This window comes from Aythya fuligula, chromosome 14, assembly GCF_009819795.1.
Source record: "Aythya fuligula isolate bAytFul2 chromosome 14, bAytFul2.pri, whole genome shotgun sequence".
In the NCBI taxonomy this organism is placed as follows: Eukaryota; Metazoa; Chordata; class Aves; order Anseriformes; family Anatidae; genus Aythya; species Aythya fuligula.
In genome coordinates, this window is record NC_045572.1 from 7,718,901 (window position 1) to 7,738,217 (window position 19,317).

Sequence of the window (19,317 nt, forward strand, 5' to 3'; positions counted from 1 at the left end):
GTAATTGGGAGCAGCTGGGGGTAACTAGAAACAGCTGGGGGTAACTGGGAGCAACTGGGAAGCAACTGGGGAGTAACTGGAGGCAGCTGGGAGTAAATGGAAGCAGCTGGGGGATAACTGGGGGTAATTGGGAGATAACTGGGAGCGACTGGTGGCAGCTGGGGGGCAGCTGTGGGGTTAACTGGAAACAACTGGGAGATGACTGGAAGCAGGTGGGGGCAACGGGGAGGTAACTGGGGGCAGCTGCGAGCAACTGGAGGGTAACTGGGGGATAAGTGTGAGGTAAGTGTGAGGTAACTGGGATGTAACTGGGAGCTAACTGGGGGTTAACTGGCGCTGACTGGGGGGTAGACCCCGCCCCTCGGGCGGGCCGTGCCCCACAGCGCGGCGCGATGACGCAGCGGCGCCATGACGTAGCGGGGCGCGCGCGGCGGCGGCGGCGGCGGCGGCCGGGCGGCCATGGCGAAAACCGTGGCCTACTTCTACGACCCCGACGTCGGCAACTTCCATTACGGTGCGGGGGGGGGGGCGGGCCCGGGAGGGGGCGGCGGGACCCCCGGGAGCCCCGGTGAGCGCCCCCTGACCCCCCCCTTCTGTCGCTGTGGTTGCAGGAGCCGGGCACCCCATGAAGCCGCACCGCCTGGCGCTCACCCACAGCCTGGTGCTGCACTACGGCCTCTACAAGAAGATGATCGTGAGCGGGGCTGGGGGGGCGTAAATATAAAGAATAATTGATTTTATAATTAGTATAAGCGATATGTTGCTTATAATTGATGTAAACGGTGATTGATGTTTGTAGTTGTTGGAAGGGGGAGGGGTGGGGGGAGGTAGGCCCTTCTGGGGGGCGGCCTGTGGCAGGGTGAGGGGCGGTGGGCGCGGGCTGTGGCACAGGGAAAATAAATTCCTGTTTTAATAGGAAAATAAATATTTTTCACGGTGAGGGTGACGGGACGTGGGACAGGTTGCTTAGGGGCTGTGAGGGCTCCTTCGCTGAAGATATCCCAAGCCTGGGCGTGTTCCTGCGTGGCCTGGTCCAGGTGTGCCCGCCCCAGCAGGGAAACTGCACCAGGTGGCCTCTCGAGGTGCCCCCCAGTCCCTAATGCGCTGTTCTGCTGTGTTGCTGCGGGATGGCAGCCTCCTGTGCAGCCTCTGCTCACAGTGCTCTGACTGGGGCTGGAGCGGCAATGCTGGACCTGAAGCACCCATGGCTGCAGCTGCTTCGCCAGCACTGTGTGAGCGTAACTGGTGAAGCTGAAAAAAGCTCCTCAGGAGGCTAGCCGGTTCATCTCGGTGCCCAAATGGGGTTCATTAATCCTGTCTTATGCCTAATAAGCAATATTCACAGTCCTTACTGACCACGCAGTTCCCACGGTCTAGGCCAGTGCATTCCTGGTGTCACTGTTAGAAAGATGGTCTCTTCCTGAACTCTGACCTGATAAAATATGAGTAGTGTTTAGTGATGACCAGAAAGAAAATTTAAATCTTCACATGTTTGAAGAACAAGATTAGTTTGGGAATAATAGAATATCAGGACAAATATGTGGTACCCCTGTTGTGAAATATTTTATTTCACTAGTGCAAGGGGAGCTGAACTGAGCCCCTTCCCTTCCAAAGTCCTGTTCCTTTTGCTGCCCACTCTTCCAGTACGGGGCATGCAACGTAACGCCTTGCAGTACCAAGGCAGGGCTGGTGAGAGACACGTGTCTGTCCATTGCTTCTGAGATGGCTGCTGCACACTTTGACCTGCAGAATTTGCCGTCTGCAGCTGCTGCGTGCTTTGGGGCAGCTTGTTTAGTCCTTGGGCAGCTTATTCTCACCTTCAGTACTGCAGGATGGCTTCCGGACTGCTTTGGGACAGGATTCCTGTGACAACCAGCACAGTTCTAGCTCCCAGGTCACAGTGTCTGTGTGTGAGGCAAGGTCTGAGTGCTGCCTGCTGTCCCCAGAGCCTGAAATCTGCCTGATGTGCCCTGGGGCAGCACTAGGCCCCTGTCTGTCAGTGTCTGTGTGTATGGTGTCCTCTCAGGGGAATTACCTCATTAAAAGGAGCGAAGAACACTTCTGTCACTGGCATCATCACTCATGGTTAGCACACAGGGTGTAAAACCAGGGGTGTTGCTCCTTCCCCTCTGTTCCTGCCCCCCAGCAGTGTGCCTTGCGCAGTCGGGCTCTGGTCCCTGGCACACTCCAGCTTCCCGTGTTGCGTGTGTCTGAGCTGGGTGACCAGGGGGTTACGCTGATGCAGGCATTCTCAAAATGATTGTAGGCAATTACAACTCACTGATAAAGCAAAAATAATCAGGACTTACTCTAGAGTTGTGAACAAGAAAGCCTGGTCAGGCTCCGGGATGTGTTCTCAGGTTTGCAGCCTGCTTTAGGGGCAGCTCATGAGCTGCTGTAAAAACCCCATGGCTGTGTGTTTCTTTGCCACAGCTCTGTGCAAGCAGCAGTCTCCAGCTAGGCCAGGCAGCTCCCAGGTTCCCTCGTCCCCAGCATCCGAAGCTAAGCACCACTAGCCAGCTCCTGATGTGCTTTCAGGGACATGGCTACATATTTAGCTGTGACTGCAGAGCAGGGCTGTCCTTAAGGGATGCCAGCCAAGCTCTTGAGAATCGGGTGATGTTGGGTCGAAGCTGTGTTACTGTGAGCACAAGAGAGCAGTGGAGATCCTGGCACATCGCACTCCGGCATGTTTGCAGTGTCTTCTGCAGGATATGAGGCAGGGCACAGTGCAAAATTCTTGCAGGTATGATAGCAATGCAGTTTTCCTGCTCTTTTTTTTTTTTTGGGGAGGCAAACTGTGAGCAGCCAAACCAATACCAGTGCCTGGCATTTGGAGCAGGCTCAAATTCAAGCTCCTCCATTCTCTATGCTGAGAGACCTGGCAGGAAACAGAAAACGAGCTGTCCCCAGTTTAACACACAATACCAGTTTTTAAAAGGACATGTTAAAATGGATCAGTGAAACTGTTCCTTGATGCAATATGTGAAATTAATTTGGTATGCTTAAACTTTTTTTTTTTTTTTTAAAGCTCTCTGTTGGAATTTATACAATTCCAGTAGCTTGATATCTGGTAACATAAATCCTTTGGATTTTATGGCTGCCCTCATAGGAGCTTTTACAGGTGTAGTAACCCGTGGCTGCTGAGTATTGTGCCCTCTGTAGGGTCCAGCCTGGTGCGAGATGATTTCCCGGTGCCTGCTGGCTGAAGTAAAAGCATTGGGAAGCCAGTCCCTGCTTCATGCACTGGCAGGATGCAGCACCTTCTGCATTTAGTTTTCCCTGTCTTGCTTTCTGATCCTTTGTGTCCCCTGTCTTATCTGATCTCTTCCCAGCTCCCGGCCCTTGTCACCCAACTTGCCTTTCCGTTTGATTTTCTTGTCCCCCTCTCCTGCCCAGCTCTCCTGCTGGTCTTCTTTCTCTTTCCAACCTTGGATACTTCTGTCTGTTCCCCCTTTCCTTTTTCTTTTCTTCTCAGATGCATCTCTGCCTTTTAATCAAACTGCTCTCTCCTGTCTTGCCTGGGTACCAACACTTGAGACCACTGAAACAACAGAAAATCGCCCCATTCCTGCTGTGCTCCCAAGGGAGATCTGGCTGGAGTGCACTCAGAGCGTGCGAGATCTTGGCAGAATTTAGCTTTCAAATGTTTACTGCAAATGTATGACCATGTATGAGTAGCTTCTTTAAAGTTTTTTTTCCTGCAGAAATGAGAGAAAGCACGTTCAGTCATGGCACTGCTGTGTCAGGTCCCTGTCTGGATGAGGCAGTAGGCAGGGCTGTGCACTTCGCTGTGTTTTTAGCCTTGAAAAGGTTTTTTTTTGGTTATATTTTCCACAAAATGTCATCACGAAGCTGCAAACCGCAGAGGAAACTTCATCCTGAGCAGTCAGCAGCTGGCAGAGTGACAAGCAAATAAAAACAGGGGATTATTGGCCGGCTGTGCCTATAAAAGGCCCTGTTGACTTCGTGTTCTGGTTGCATCATTATCTGCCTTCTCCAAGCAAGAGGCTGCTGTTTTGTTGAGGTAGCTGAAGTGGGGTTTGCCTCTTCCCAGCTTATTTATGGCTGTGGTGAACAGATCCTTAGGGCTCAGCGTTGCTGAAGGACAGACAGTGTCTGCCCAGCTGCGTATCTTCCCTGCTCCTCAGCTGTGTGTTCCTGCTGCTTTGTGCCACATCTGGGTCCCTGCGAGAGCTGCTGTGACCTGGTCACTTGGCAGAAGCAGGGGAGCCCGGCGCTGAGCTGGCAGAGCGGGGTGCTGAGCACCAGCGCCTGCCCCAGAAACTGGGTGGGATCCTGTGGGCGACGGGCACGGAGGGGAAGGAGTCAGCTTTCTCCTGCTGCCAGCAGCTGAGTCAGGCTTGAAGCTTTCCATCTTGTTTTTATTCCCCCCCCCCCTTTTCTGCTTTGAATTCCACGTCCCTGCTTTTCCTTGCCCAAGAGAGCCTCTTGATACCCCATGAGGGTGGCTTCTTTTCCGTGGCGATTCTTCAGTGTTGCTTTTTGTCCTGCTGGAGCTGGTGTCTCGGGGAGGGTCTGGCCTCCACCTTAAGCTGCTGCAGTGTCATCCTGTCCTCCTTGTCCCAGGCAGCAGCCTCTGAGAAACACCAAACCCTGCACATCTGTCTGGAAAGCAGCGTGCTGCACAGGTCGGTACAGTTGTGCACTACAGGAGATGTTACGTGGCTTAGGCTCTATTTTCCCTCCAAAAATCAGCAGGTCTCTGCGGGGTCCTGCATAGCACAGGGAGCAGGCGTGCTGTGGGAGTTGCCCTGACACATTTTCCCTCTGGAGACAAGCTCGTTTCATATTATTTTCATCTTCCCACTGTTCTATTAAGTGCACAGTTTAATTAAGACAAGTTGTGAAACACCGAAGATCTCCTATTGATTTCAGCCTAGCTTTAATTTCCTCTTACGGGGTACGTGGTGTTGACTTTTAACTTCCTGGATGTTGAGGTATGTGTGGTAAGTGCCAAACTGGCAAGCGCGTGTTGTCACGAGAACTTCAGTTTGAATCCACCCAGCCCCATGGTTGTTTCTTGCTGACTTTCCAAAGGAAACAAAGCTTATGCGTATGTTCCATCTATCCCTGAGCCTGCTGCAAACAACTTCTGAACTCACCAGCCTGCTGCAGGCTGATCCGATGGAGGGACAGAAACCCCTCTTACATCAAAGTGGTTTGGGTTTTGTGACAGATGAGGGACTAGTGCTCCCCAGTGAAGAAAAATCTCAAGTTTAGAGTCAGCTGTTTCCTTTTGCTAGCTGGCAAGCCGTGGGCTGGGGGGGTGTGTTGGTGAAAAGAAGGGATCTGAGTGTAAGGGAAAAGCTGCAGTTGTTACAGGAGGCAGGAGACGCTCTCATGGCCAGAAGATAGACATCAGTAGGCAAACAGGCTTTGTGGAGCAGCTTGCTGCATTTAAATAAACATGAATGTCAGGAAGCCAGTGTGCTGGGCCACTTCTAGATACACCTCGTGCGGGTCATTTGTCAGCCTGGGACTTCTTGCGGCCAAAGCAAGCACAGCTTTGAATGGGAAATAAGTCTTGTCTTTCTGTCTTGAAGGTTTTCAAGCCGTACCAGGCATCCCAGCACGACATGTGCCGGTTCCACTCCGAGGACTACATAGACTTCCTGCAGAGAGTGAGCCCCAACAACATGCAGGGGTTCACCAAGAGCCTCAACGCCTTCAACGTGGGCGATGACTGGTGAGTGCTCTGTGCCTCCTGAGAACCGGGACCAGAAAGGCTGAAGTGATCCTGCGGGGTTTATGTCTGCAGAGCTCTGATAGCATGTGCTGGTTTTTATTTTCTTTAAACAGAATGAGGTGCAAGCCCCTCCTGAGTATATCAGATTATCAGAACCTCCTTAATTCATTTCCCTTCTTTTTGGATCTTGCTGTCGATCTTTTTAAATCTATATTTGCACTAAGCTTGTTGAGTTAGAGACTGTATGTCTGCTTGTTCTTGCAGAACCTCCAGTTCTCCTCGAGCATGCTATTTTTTTTAAATAATTGCCTCTCTTTTCATCTACCTTTATATGTGCATGTTAAATTCAAGGCAGCTCTGAGAGCCTGATTTTCAGGTAGGACAGAGGAGAGTTTCAAGCTTCTGTACAAAACCACATGAGATCTTGTTGAGAATATTCAATCCAGCCTTTCATGTTCATAAGAGATGAAACTTGAAAGAAAAGTGTGGACGGGCTCTCTGGGTGACTGAGGAAGCAGACAGGTTGAGGAAAATGTCTGTCTGAGAATAGGATTGTTCTTTGTATTCTTTGGAAGGCAAAGCTCTAAGTACAAGCACAAGAGGAGTTATGTTACATAGAGAACAGTGTTGTCCCCAAAAGGTATCAGTATAGCCTGGTTTTTAATATTTAGGCTGGAATTGGAAGACTGTTCTGTAATGTCACTGCTCTGATGATCAGAAACCATCTTATCAGAATAGAGGAGGAAAAAAACAACACCACAGTTCTTAAGCCGTTGCTTGTCCATGACTGGTTTTAAACTAAATGGTTTTAAACCAATAGTTTTAGTTTCATTTTAGTTTTAAATGAAGAGAAGAGATCTAGATTAGAGGTCGGAAGGAAACTTTTCACTCAGAGGGTGGTGAGGCATTGAAACAGAGGGGCTGTGGATGCCCCGTCCCTGGAGGTGTTCAAGGCCAGGTTAGATGAGTCCCTGGGCAACCTGATCTGGGGGGTGGCATCCCTGCCTGTGGCAGGGGGTTGGCACGGGGTGATCTGTGAGGTCCTTTCCAACCCAGGCCGTTCTACAAATGACGTTTGTAACATGCTGCCTGTGAGGGGGTGACGCAGGGTCTCAGTGTCCTCTGTTTCTATGCTCTCCCAGAGATCCTGGTGCCTGGGCTGGCTCTGCATGTGGGTTGGTTGTGCCTCAGCTTTGTCCTAAGAGCAGTGTTTGGCTCTGCAGCGTTGTGCCTGATGTGCAGGGAGGCTGAGGGGGCCTGTGGGGACATGGTGTGGGAGTGATTCTCCTTCCTCCCGTGTCATGTCCTAGTTCCAGGTACACGTCCATGGACCCTGGCGTGTGTTGTGGGCAGGGGAAGCGTTTTCTGTGCTGGCTTGGAAGCTTTGGTAATCATTATCAGATTCACTAAGTTTGCCATTGTGTTTGCAGTCAGATTTCTACCTGCTGGTACTCCGTGTTATAAGCAGGGTCAGAATGATCCCAAATTAACCTTGTCACGGAGAGTGAGTTTTGCTATTGATCAAGTAATGTCCCTAGACAATTTTATTCCTGGCTCTGCTCTGGAAAAACTGGGAGGAATGAAGCGTTCTTTGTTTGAATCATAATTTTTGTGTTTTTTTTTTTTTTCCAGCCCAGTGTTTCCAGGTCTCTTTGAATTTTGCTCTCGCTATACTGGAGCCTCCCTGCAGGGAGCAACGCAGCTGAACAACAAGGTAACTGAGCTGATGGGCTTGCCTTTGAAACACAGGTAAAACTAACTGGTTATCAGCTTAAGGATAGCCCCATGGATGTGTTTTGTATAACACCATAGCAAGCACTGCTGTGTTGCAGCATAAATTCTTAGCACTGCAGGACTGTGGAGTTTGAGACCACTCCTGTACTGTCAGAAGCAGCCTTTTAGTAGATGTTTAATCCTGAGGGAGCCACAGGTCATTAATAATACAGGATTATAGTCACAAAGTACTCTCAGCAATGTAGAACAACAAACCTGGGATCTTCAGTGAACCCAACTAATTTGGCATGGACGTGTTGTAACAGTGGGCTAATGAGCAAGATGAAGCTTTGGAAAAGCCTCCATAGGTAGAGGAAGGGGTAAAAAGGTGTGTGTGGGACACAGCGCTGTGCTGGCTGAAGTCCCTTTTGACTGGGGAAGTGGGTGCAAGGTGGTTGTTACCATGCTGTCATCTCTAACTTATTTTTCCTTCCTTAGATCTGTGATATTGCGATAAACTGGGCAGGGGGCCTGCATCATGCCAAAAAGTTTGAGGTAATGAGGTGAATCTGCAGCCTGCTCTGTCTTTTTGAGTCTGTGTTCTGGGCTGATCCTGTTCTAATGTGAATTGGTTTTCTTTGTATTGCAGGCTTCTGGGTTTTGTTACGTCAATGACATAGTTATTGGCATCCTGGAGCTGCTCAAGTAAGGACATGGGGCACGTGCAGTACTGCTGGGGATGGTGCTTTCCTGCTCTTCTCTGCTGAATCTCTCTCCTTGTCTGTCTGGTGGCTGTGTCTTTCTAGAGTCCAGGGAGGCCAACAGCTTGATCTCTTGGCCTGATCCCTTTAGGCACAAGAAGGGGTCTTGAGAATTGGAATATCTGACTCCAGTTTTGTTGTATGTTGCTCAAGTGATATGGGAAAAGTTAAACTTTGTTACTCTTTAACAATCTGTGAAATATCCATTGCAGGGTCTCCCAAATCAGGGTTTTTGCCACAGTGAGCCTTTTGTAGGTAAATGTGAAGTGTGGCTTACTGGAGACAGAATAAAATGGCCTGCATCTGTCTTGATTTGCTTGACTGGCTTAAGAGCCAGGACTTGGGCAACACGTGTTTGATCAAAGGACACTTGCTGTGTGTAGAAAACTTCTTTTGTTGTTCTTAGAAATCAAAAATTTGAATGAGAGGAAAAGGTACCAAAATACTTTGAATTCCTTGGCTTAGTCTGTAAAGTTTTTTTATACTTTCAAATACCCTGTTTATTGCTGAATATGAAACAAGATGCTATGGAATTTAAAAAGAAAAAGTTCTTTTTAGGGTTGACTGGAGAATAGGTATGTGACCGGTGGCAAGCTTACTTGTTTGCAAAGTCAGATTTATGGAATGTACTGGCATTTCTTCTACCTCCTTCCTCTCTGCCAGTCTTCCCTATTTTGTTTTTGGAACCTCAGGTCTTTACAGTTTATCTACAGACCTATTTTCTAGTCTCACATGAGTCCTATTTATTGGAGGCATCAAATATAGCCCAGTTACCCCTCATGGGAGGTTATGATATATCTATTCTCTTGTTTCCTGTTCTGGTGAACCATTTCCGCAGGAGGTGGTTGCATGCTTGAGTTTGCTGCCCTGTGGTCCCTCTGCTCTTAGGAGGTCCCTTCTTCCATTTACCAGGGTGTGAAGGCTGGGTGTTTGCAGCCTCTTTTTCTCTTAGCCATCATTTGTCTCTAGGGATAAATCTGGACAATTTATATGGTTTGTGTCTCTGGGAGGCTGTAATGAGGTACTGATTTGCTAATCAGCATGGCTCAGTGCCATCAGCCAGCATGATTAGGTCACTGCAGATACACTGAATGCCATGCTTCCAGTGGACAGATGGCATGAGCCACATGCTCCTCCTCTCTGTTTCAGTGTTGTCTTGCTCTCTTGGATCTCTCTCTGTAGGGTTTTGGCATGGATGTCAAATTCCCTGCTCTTTGGGGATCAGATGCAGCGTTTCCTAAGGACACATTGCAGAAGTTCTCTGCAGCTGAGCAGGCAGCTCTAGATTTGGTGGGCAGGGCATGGCCTTAGGGTCCTGTCTCCAGTGCTGTCACCTGCATGTCACCTTTGACCATTACACCAACACTATTACTTGTGGTGATCTCCCTTTCTTCATTCCCTGTCTGTGACCCAGACAGCTTCTCCTCCAGTAAACATCATGCCTGCAATACCTGTTTGGATGGCTGAGCCAAAGGAGCCTGGTTAAGTCCAGTTACCCTTCTTTTCCCTTCTGTCTGAACGTCTGTTCTGACTTGCACTGTGCTCAGTGCTTCTCTTACCCCCGTAGTTGTTGATCAACCTCTCACCATCCTCACAGTGTTGCCCCAGGGCTGATCCCTACCTTTTGGGAGTGACAGGGCTCTGCCTGGACTTCCACGGCCAGCAGGAGCTGTGCCCCAGGCTCCTGCTCCTTGTTCAGAGCAAGGCAGCCTCTGCAGTCCACCCCGGTGGTGTTGGTGCAGTGAGGCATTAAGCACTCCTTGGCTAGCTTAACATTCAGTTCCAGATACGGTTAAATATTTTTGGAGCTCTTAAAGATTAACTAGCTGGAAAATTGTTTGCAGGGAGGGGACACACACACATACACAAAAAAATAAAAAAAAAAGAAGAGCTTTCTAACCCCATATGTTTTAAATAGATTTTATGTGGTTTCTAAGATATCTGTGGCTCTATCTGAAAACCTTCTGTGCTATCTTTTTTGAAGCATATCAGAAGAAAATGTTTTACTGGGTGTGTGTTTAAGTGGACACTATACAAATGTAACATGTAAAGCTGTTTGATACACCTGGGGTGGGACAAATGAGCTCTAGCAAGTGGGCTTGCAGGTAAACTTCAGCAGTGATTTTCTGAGCTCTAAGTGATACTAAGCCCTGTGGGTAGGAGTGTGGTTGGGTGCAGAGCAGACAATAATGCTGCTTTTCCTCCTGTTTGTAGATACCACCCACGTGTCCTGTATATTGATATTGATATCCATCACGGAGATGGTGTGCAGGAGGCCTTCTACTTGACGGACCGTGTCATGACAGTGTCGTTCCATAAATATGGGAACTACTTCTTCCCTGGCACAGGTATGCAGTTTCCTTTATAACCTGAACCCGGCCTTGTTTCAGGGTCCTTCAGAGGTGCTGCTGGAGTCTGGGGGTATAAAATCACAAAATGGCAACTGCAGGGAGCAAAGGAGGAAGAAAAGGTGTGGAGGAGCAAGTAGAGAGGAACAGAACTAAAGCTGCCTCTAAGAAAGGGGGATCCTAGCTAGGGTATCAGAGGTCTCAGCCCAGACCAGATCTGGTGTCCCAACACCTCTGGAGTCTTAGAGCTGTTGTGACTCTCCTGTGTTTCCTTGGCCAGGGGACATGTATGAAGTTGGTGCAGAGAGCGGCCGCTATTACTGTCTCAACGTGCCGCTACGAGATGGCATCGATGACCAAAGTACGTAGGTGTCCCCTGCCTTTCCCTTTTGCCCAGATATGTGCTGGTCCTTCTCTCCAGAGCCATGACAAACCTGTCTTTCTCTCCAAAGGTTATAAACACCTCTTCCAGCCAGTCATTAACCAGGTGGTAGATTACTATCAGCCCACCTGCATAGTGCTGCAGGTAAGAAACTGAGCCTCTGTGCATGTGTACATCCCCCTGTCCAGGGGCTGTAGGTTGGTGGGGCATTTCTTGATTGGGTTACCTGCACAGGGGTCAGGGGCAGTGTGTCCTAGCCGAGCTGCTGTCTGTCCCTCTGGTGAATGCAGGTGGCAGAGGGGTAGGATGGTGATGCAGAAAGCAGTGGTTATATAGCCAAAATTCAGCTGTTCTTTTTCTCTTCCCCAGTGTGGTGCTGATTCTCTGGGTTGCGACCGTTTGGGTTGTTTTAACCTCAGTATAAGAGGGCATGGGTAAGTACAGCAGGGCTGGGGCACAGCAGTTAGCTGAAAGACTGTCCTTTAGTCTGAAGGGCTGCAGAGTGTCCTCTGCTGTGAGACCTTGACTTTGGCCTTCAGCCACACCAACGGTTTTTGGGGTTTGTTGGTTTGTGTGGGTTCTTCTGTCTTTTTCTTTTTTTAAACCCTTGTGTGATGGGAGGGGTTCTCAGAATGGGACTCTGACCAAGAGCAGCAGTTCACAGAGTAGCACCTAGCTCAGTTTCCCAGGGTAGGAGCCCTGAGTCCCAGGTGTGTCACATGAGCCGTGGTGGCGTTTGAGCACACAGTGACACTTCAGATGTGAGCACGTGCTGCAATTAGCAGCTCAGACATGTTTGTTTGGGATTTCTAGGGAATGCGTGGAGTATGTGAAGAGCTTCAACATCCCCTTACTGGTACTGGGAGGAGGCGGTTACACGGTCCGCAACGTGGCACGGTGCTGGTGAGTCTTTTCCATCCTAGTTGAAGGTCACAGGTTAAGCAGTCGCTGTGGTCTTTGCCCCTGCATGCACTGTGTAGCTTTCTGTGGGCTGAGCCCCTGTTATTTCATGTTTTTAGGACTTATGAAACGTCGTTGCTTGTAGATGAAGCAATTAGTGAAGAGCTCCCATACAGTGGTAAGTTAGAGTTCCTGTATTTTCTCCACTCGTTGAGCTGAAGTATGTCATATCAGATAAAAAAAAAAAAAAAAAAAATAGCACTTCTGCATTGACCACAGATAAGCAGGGCCAAAGTGACAGCGTTTCCTGATCTCAGAGATAACCCTGGTTCCCTTCTACCTCCTGCTCGTAGGCTTTGCTGGGCAGGCACACCCTGACCGTGTGATGTGTTATTTAATGTGGTTCACTTCCTCTTGGGTGATCTGAGTGTTACTCTTGCTGACTCTGCAAGGAATGGTATGGAACAGCTGCAGAGCTGTACGTCGCTGTGGTTTTTAGAGTCTGGTCACCTCTGGCATGGTGGGGAAGTGAGTTCAGCTGCTCTGCAGCTGGTGGCTGGCTCCCTTGCCTCTGTGCTTTAACCATTGTGCTCGTGCCATTGCAGAGTACTTCGAATACTTCGCTCCAGACTTCACCCTTCACCCTGATGTCAGTACAAGGATTGAAAACCAGAACTCCAGGCAGGTGAGTGCTCGCAGCCTCGCTGCGGTGTCCAGCTATGTAACCCCAAAAACCCTGCAGTTGTTGCTTTTGTGAAACCACTTGGGACCCAGGCAAAGGATTGTTGTGGGAGCAGAAAGCTGACAAAGAGCAAGCACAGCCTTTCCTCTTGGATGTCAGAAAGTCTCAAAGGGATAATAGTATTTGAGAATATGGTTGGATTGTCTTACTGTTTTCTAAGTGCAGGAGCCTCAGTGATTGAATTAACCCTCTTACCTCCTCTGCTCTGATAAATAGTTCTTTTTTGTTAAATGCATTTCTCATGGCCACCACATAGGTGGTGCAGGCAGGTTGTAGTGCTAACAGCTGTAGCTCTGTCTGTGCAAAGTACTAGATCTGACAATGATGATCCTTCTCTGTTTTCTCTAAGTAGTACTTGGATCAGATCAGGCAGACGATATTTGAGAATCTGAAGATGTTGAACCATGCTCCCAGCGTGCAGATCCACGATGTCCCTTCTGACTTGCTCAGCTACGATCGCACAGATGAGCCTGATCCAGAGGAAAGAGGCTCTGAGGAAAACTACAGCAGGTATCAACTCTTGTTCTGGAGAAACGGGCTTCCCTTTCAGTCCCTGCTGGGATGGGTAGGGTACATACTGGAGACCATTTCCTGGAACAGATACAAACTCACTTTTGAGTCTCCTTTTTATCCAGGGATCCTCTCTGTAAATGTGTGGTCTCCTCACAAAACAGTTCTTGAGGTATTTGGGTGCAAGGCATCTTCTGACGTGCAGTGAGACCTGTGGGCATTCTTCTTTGTCCCAAGGGTGCCAGGGCTCTTCACTAATGATGATTGTCTCTTCCCCCAGGCCTGAAGCTGCCAACGAGTTTTATGATGGTGACCACGATAACGACAAAGAGAGCGATGTCGAGATCTGAGGGCTCTGGTGTGGGACTCTGGACTGTGGGGGGGACTCACGTTGATGCTTGGTGCAGTTAACTGGGCTGCACGGGTGCCAGCGAGCCCTCCCTTTGTATTTGGTTGCAAGCGGTGGCAGCAGAAACAGCACCACTGCAGACTTCTGCTGTCTGCAAGGCAGAGAGCAGTGAAATGTGTTCCTTACTTTCCACCACACGTCACGGTTCCAACTGTCACCGCTCGGGGAAATGGAAACTCAAGTAGTGCTCAGATCTGTGCCGTGTGCCCGCTGGCAGCCACGCAGCTGCTGAGACCGTCCTGCACCGGCCCAGTCAGCTCCTGTAACTCCGTGCGGGCTTCTGCCAGAAGGTGGGAGCTGGAGCTTGTGCCTCAACCTCTGCCTCTCGTCAGCAACACACCTGCCGCATCCCGGTCTCCCCAGCCCTCTGCTCAGGTACCCAGTCAGTTGTCCTCTGAAGCCTGCGCTGAGGCTTGCTTCCCCATCCCCTTTCTGACCATCTGATGCTCCACAGCTCAAGGAAAACCGTTCAAGAAGACAAGGCCAGTTCTGGGGTAGGGGTCAGGAGCATGACTGGAGCAGGGAGCAGCTTGCTGGAGCAAGGTGGAAGAATGTATGCAGAGCGTAGTCTTGTTTGTTTCCCCCCATACTCAGTTTTGCGTTCACAAATGAGTACTGCAACACTTTGCCAAGCTGGACCTAACTCCCCCATTTTCCTCATTCTGTGAGAGGCTAAAATCACTGCGGAACAGCAGTTTGGTTGCCAAGGTCAGTACACGGTGCGTCTTGCACCTCTAACGCAGCTTCCAGCTGTTTTCCAAATTCACGCGTGGCCCTTCTGTGTGTTTGCAAGAGATTTGGAGCCCAAGCCACTCCCTCGTGACTGCCCAGGAGATGTCACTCTGCTCATGGGTGAGGGAAGCTGCCTGCTGCAGGTCCTGTCGTCTTGCTTTCACACAGCAGAGGTTTCCCAAATCCCAGACTGCTGCTGCTCCTTCTCCCGTGTTGTCACCTGGTCCTGTCATGGTTTGGAGGGTGCTGTTTGGGGAGAGGGGACGGGTTTAGCCTCTTATTGTGCATACTGTTGTTTGTTTACTGATGTCTTTAAACATTAAATGAAGAGGCAGTATTTTTCTTACCTGACCTGTCATTTGTCTGTTTAATGCTTGCGCCTTTTGGCTCCCGTGCTCCGGTGACTGAGGACGTGTGTGTTGTCCCTGGCAGCGTGGTGTCCTGCGCTGTCTGACCTGTCAAAACGAACGGAGGAGCTCCTCGAGGTGTACACCAGTGTGTGCTCAGCACCGCTGTGCAGCGAGGAGAGCCCTGGGTTCATGTAAAAAGACCAGTCCAGAGGGCTCATCACCGCTCCTGCTTGTGCCCCTGGTTACAGAGAAAGCAGGTGCCCGCAGAGCTCACATTTCAAAAACAACACACCTTTAAAAACAGATTCTTTGAGTTGCACGCTCTGTGAGAGCTGCTCTTTGCCTCGTGGTATTCCCACAGCCCATGTCAGTGGCTGTTCCTCTCTGGTCCTGCAGCCATGTCCCCATCGCTCCATTATCCCCACTGTGCTGGCGGGTGGTGGGCTTGTGAATGTTCATCTCTGTGTGGGGCCAGGTGGTGGCACAGCGATGCCGTGACCTGCAAAAGGCTCGTCCCACGGTCACAGGCATGCAGTAGGTAAGCAACCCCACACACACCATCTGGAGGCCCAGAGGGCTTTGGCCTCCCCCATGCCAGGCCCTCAGAGGCCGGTGGTGCTGGGGACCAGGACTCACCAGAGCCTGCAAGCAGCCTGGCTTCCCTCCTGCCACTCCTGAGGCTCCAGCAGCCAGCTTCGTGCTGCAGCTTGGGCTGATCTCAGCCAGCTCCAGTGACAGAGGCACACCGTGGCTCAGCGCAGGACCTCCAGCTCAGGTAAGGTCTGCTTGTGAAGCCTGCTTTAGCCTCAGCAGCTGCTCGTTGCTGTATCTCCACTCCTCTCAAACACTTTTGCACAATTTGATTTTTGCTTCGTCTGAGTGTGGCTGATGATTAAATGCGATGTAATCAATTTCCATTGTTTGCAAGCATGCACTAACTGTCCGCAAGCTTGCACATTGTCCCCTCTTCGTTAGATGCCTGTTCGCTGCTGTGTGCTCAGGCTTTCAGGTGAGTCTTTCCTGCTCCTGTCGTGGCCCAGCCTCTCTGTTGCAGCACCTGGGTTCTCCTGTTCCTTTTTTCTATCCCAAATCCAGCTCCTGAGGCTGTTCTGCCTCATAAAGAAAGACGGGGCAGTGCAAAAAGCTGAGCTCTGCTGTGCATTTGCAACATTTGCATCTCCCTTGGAAGAAACGTGTGGAATAAATGCCTACATGATGTTAGAAATAATAATCAAAAATAATTATTAAAATCATCAATTATAATTAATAGAATTAAACTAATTTTCTTCAGAACACGTAGTTAAGCTGGTCTATTTTTATTCCTTACCTTGCCTTCAGGATCCTGTCTAATACTAAAACAGTTGAGCACTGTGGTACCCACGCTGTTCCCTATCATTTTGTTTCAGGTTTCCATCAATGGAAACCCCAAGTCCAGCCTCGGAAGCTTCTCCAGAGCTCGCCTGTGGTGCCAAGAGGGGAGGCAGAGCCCCAGCCTGATTCGGTGAGGACGGTGACGACAGGTTGGTGGCTGGTTCCTGCTCCTCACCCTGCCCAGCCATCCCGTGGCATTCAGCTCTGGGAGCTGCTGAGCTCGCTTGGAAGCGACCCAGTGTCTGGGTGGTACTGACAGAAATCTTCATGTCCTCTGAGGAGGGGGAGGCAAGTCACTGGCTGATCTCTGCCTTTAGTCTGCAGTTAGTGAGAAAACAGAGGGGCTTCAAGCTCCGATCAGGTAATTTAAGAGCTGTTTTCCCCTTGGTGAAGAGAGCTTTGTGCTCATAAAATCTCCTCTTCCAGTTCCTGGAAATGCTGGATTGGGCAATGGTTAATAATTACAGAGCAAGTTTTCCTAGTGGCACACAGAAACTAATGATGCCTTCTTGTTTCTTGTTTGTCTCACCCGGCAGCCTTTGATGTGATTCACGCCCCGCACCGTGGGTAGGGTTTTCCTGTTTCTGCTCTCCACTGCCCAGTGTGGGCTGGAAGGCAGGCTTCCCTCCTGTTCGTGTTTTTGGAATCAAGAAAACAACAAACTCACCTCTTCCAGCCAAAACACAGCTCTATGAAATCACATCCGTAGTAGGGGAAGGTAAGTTTTAAAAACACAGGGCTGGGACACTGAGCAATGCCCCCTCCCTCGGGGCTTGGGGCTGTGCCCTGCTCACACGGTGCAGCTGGGCCAGGAGGTTCTGGTGATCCTGGAGCCTGTCTCCTCCCCGTGTCAGCCTCCTGTCCCCTTCTTGGTCTTGGGCTTGGACAGAGCCGGGACCTTTCCTTCCTTGTTAGTTTGCTTTTTATTTGTGTTTAAAAGGTTTATTGTAGCTCTTTGGATTATCGTTTTATAGACTAAAATAGAGGAAGCGTCAAGGATTTCTACCTAGGCATTAGATGTCCTTGTACCTTGCTGTAAGCCTTCGGCCTAATCTCGTAATGGTGTATGTTTAATGCTAATTTAATTCAATTAACTTTTAAATCTACAAGATTTGCCCTTGCCCCTGCTATTTCAGGGCTAATTCGCAACAGGTCATAAACTATGTTCTGCTGTGCTTTACCAGTTCAAAACAATACATAACCAAAAACGTCTTAGTGCCCGCAGCAGTGAGCCTGTGCCTGCTTTGGGCAGCTCCACACCACAGGGAATTAATTAATTGTGGCCTGATCCCCAGCAGCAGTGCGTGTCTGAGCCCAGTGGCTGCTCCCTGACTCTTCACAGCGGGATGAAGGCGGCTGAAGGCTGTATCCTGTGCGAGTGGGTGTTGGACCAGGTCAGGCATCACCAAAAAGCTACTTGCGAGGTACCCTGCGTGCCTCTGGACGTGGGGGTGCGTGGCTCCTTCCTTGCGTGGTCTCGGTGCAGGGTGCTGGGAGGCGATCACCAGCCATGGTGTTTGTGGTCCTGGGGGGAGGCTCACCTGCTGAGGTTTGTATGGTGTTTCTAATTCTGCTTCTAGGTTTTCCCATTAATGTTTTGAAAATGGTTTCCCTTCATAGCTCTGATACCTTTTTTCTTTTTTTTTATGGCACCTGAATTGCTCGTTCTCTTCTAGAAACCCCATCAATAGTTTTGGGGTTTACCTGGGAAATGGATTATTCTTCTGACAGTGTTTAGGGGAAAGAAAGCAAACTTGCCCCCATAGGCTGAAAGCAGTATTTGGGTAAAGCCACATCTCTGGCTTCCCCCCCAGTGTATTTTAGCTCTCAAATGAGACTACAAATATTGGATAAGTTTAATAGGAGCTGTATCTGGCACCACCCTTGTGTAATAGCATCTGTCCTAAATGGTAAACGATGCTTTGCTTCTGAGCATGGCTCCAAGAGTTTTACAGCTGCTGTGCTTTTATTCAGTGGGCTCTTCAGTAATATATTGCACCACAATTATTTGGTTGGTTGCTTATGGAAGCTTTGCAGCAGGACTTCAGAGACGTGGTGGATCTTGCAGTAATTAGGTCAATCTTTAATTGTAGTAAAGGTTCTGCTTTATTTGTCCTCTGTTTCTTCACTTGGTCATCCTCCTTAGCTTGGTTTTACAAGAACAGAAGGAACTATGGAGTTCTGCACCTAGGTACCATGAGGTATCTCTTCACAGTTTTTATATGGTTTCTGAAAGTATTCTTTGTTGTTCAGTAAAAAATGTTTGTCTATTAAGAAATCCCTGATGTGTTATGAGTGTTTTGGGTATTCCTCAATTAGTTTAAAATGGATTCTTAGCAAGAGAGGAGACAGATGGAGAGGCAGTACCTTATATCGTTGGAGGTGTCAAAGAATGAAAAATAAATTCAGATTTTGAGGAATGGCCCTATTGCCACATACTGGCCTGGAGAGCATACCTTACTAAAAGGCTGATTTTTGATTATGGATGCCCCATCCCTGGAGGTGTTCAAGGCCAGGTTGGATGGGGTCTTGGCCAGCCTGATCTAGTGGATGGTGTCACCCAGTTGGAGCTGGGTGATCTTTAAGGTCCTTTCCAACTCAAGCCATTCTGTGATTCAGATGGCCCCAACCTTCTTTCAGTAGATGGTAAACAACAGGATCCTCCACATCCTTCCCATACCTGTATGACTTGCTTTTAAACCTTTTTTTTTCCTCTCTCTTCACCATGTTTCTACTTGGAGAAGTTCTGGCTAGCTTGCTTACTAGCTCGTCCATCATGGAGAAGCATTTCTGTTTTTCTTATTTAATTGTGTGGTCTTATTCTCTGAAATCTTTAAAAATTGATTTGGCACATTTACAAAAGCTTGTCAACAGATACTTCGTTGTAAGAATATTAATGCTTTGTTGCTTTGTCTCCTGCCATGGACCTCACAGTTAGAAGTTGATTGGTGAATGCGTCTCACAAATGATGCCGTACAAGAACAGAGCTGCTCCTGGCTTCACGTGCAAGCACCTTGCCAGGAACGTTGAGTGGCTGGTGGGTAAGTCCCTTCACTGATTGTAGTGCAGATGAAACCTGCCCTGTCGATTATGGTTCTAGAGCAAACCCCACTTCTTCATCCCTGTCCTCACTGGAGCTGTTGGTCATCAAAGCTTTCTGCTTTTTTTCCCCCATGTTTTTTACTCGAGCTGAGCTGTTTGTTGTCTTGGTATTTGTTTTCTGCTCCCACCCCTACCCTGCACACAGGACATGGCTCCAGGCTACTGTTCACTACCCTCTTTGGGCCATGCCTGCCCCTGGCTTGAAGCACAGCGATGCCACTTGTATCAGATCCAGGATGCTGCTGTGTCTGGGCTGGGAGCGCTGCCAGGGTTTAGTGTTTTTATTG

The 19,317-nt window shown here is 49.3% G+C and overlaps 1 protein-coding gene across 1 annotated transcript; it reads left to right on the plus strand.

Annotated features, from left to right (window-relative positions):
• The first annotated feature begins 449 nt into the window (after positions 1 to 449).
• Positions 450 to 14,553, plus strand: HDAC3 (histone deacetylase 3). Its single transcript, XM_032196914.1, has 15 exons — positions 450 to 514; positions 612 to 694; positions 5,568 to 5,710; positions 7,343 to 7,424; positions 7,922 to 7,978; positions 8,073 to 8,128; positions 10,399 to 10,532; positions 10,813 to 10,893; positions 10,985 to 11,058; positions 11,284 to 11,348; positions 11,728 to 11,817; positions 11,934 to 11,992; positions 12,420 to 12,499; positions 12,909 to 13,066; positions 13,347 to 14,553. The coding sequence occupies exons 1-15, from the start codon at positions 460 to 462 to the stop codon at positions 13,414 to 13,416; spliced, it is 1,287 nt and encodes a 428-aa protein (XP_032052805.1). The 5' UTR covers positions 450 to 459; the 3' UTR covers positions 13,417 to 14,553.
• The last annotated feature ends 4,764 nt before the right edge of the window (positions 14,554 to 19,317 follow it).

Excerpts from the sequence above, each read along its gene's own strand:
- HDAC3 (XM_032196914.1), top strand. The coding sequence starts at position 460 with ATGGCGAAAACCGTGGCCTACTTCTACGACCCCGACGTCGGCAACTTC. Across the intron at positions 10,533-10,812 it reads CTACTTCTTCCCTGGCACAG|GGGACATGTATGAAGTTGGT; the intron begins GTATGCAGTTTC and ends TTCCTTGGCCAG. Across the intron at positions 11,349-11,727 it reads CTCAGTATAAGAGGGCATGG|GGAATGCGTGGAGTATGTGA; the intron begins GTAAGTACAGCA and ends TGGGATTTCTAG.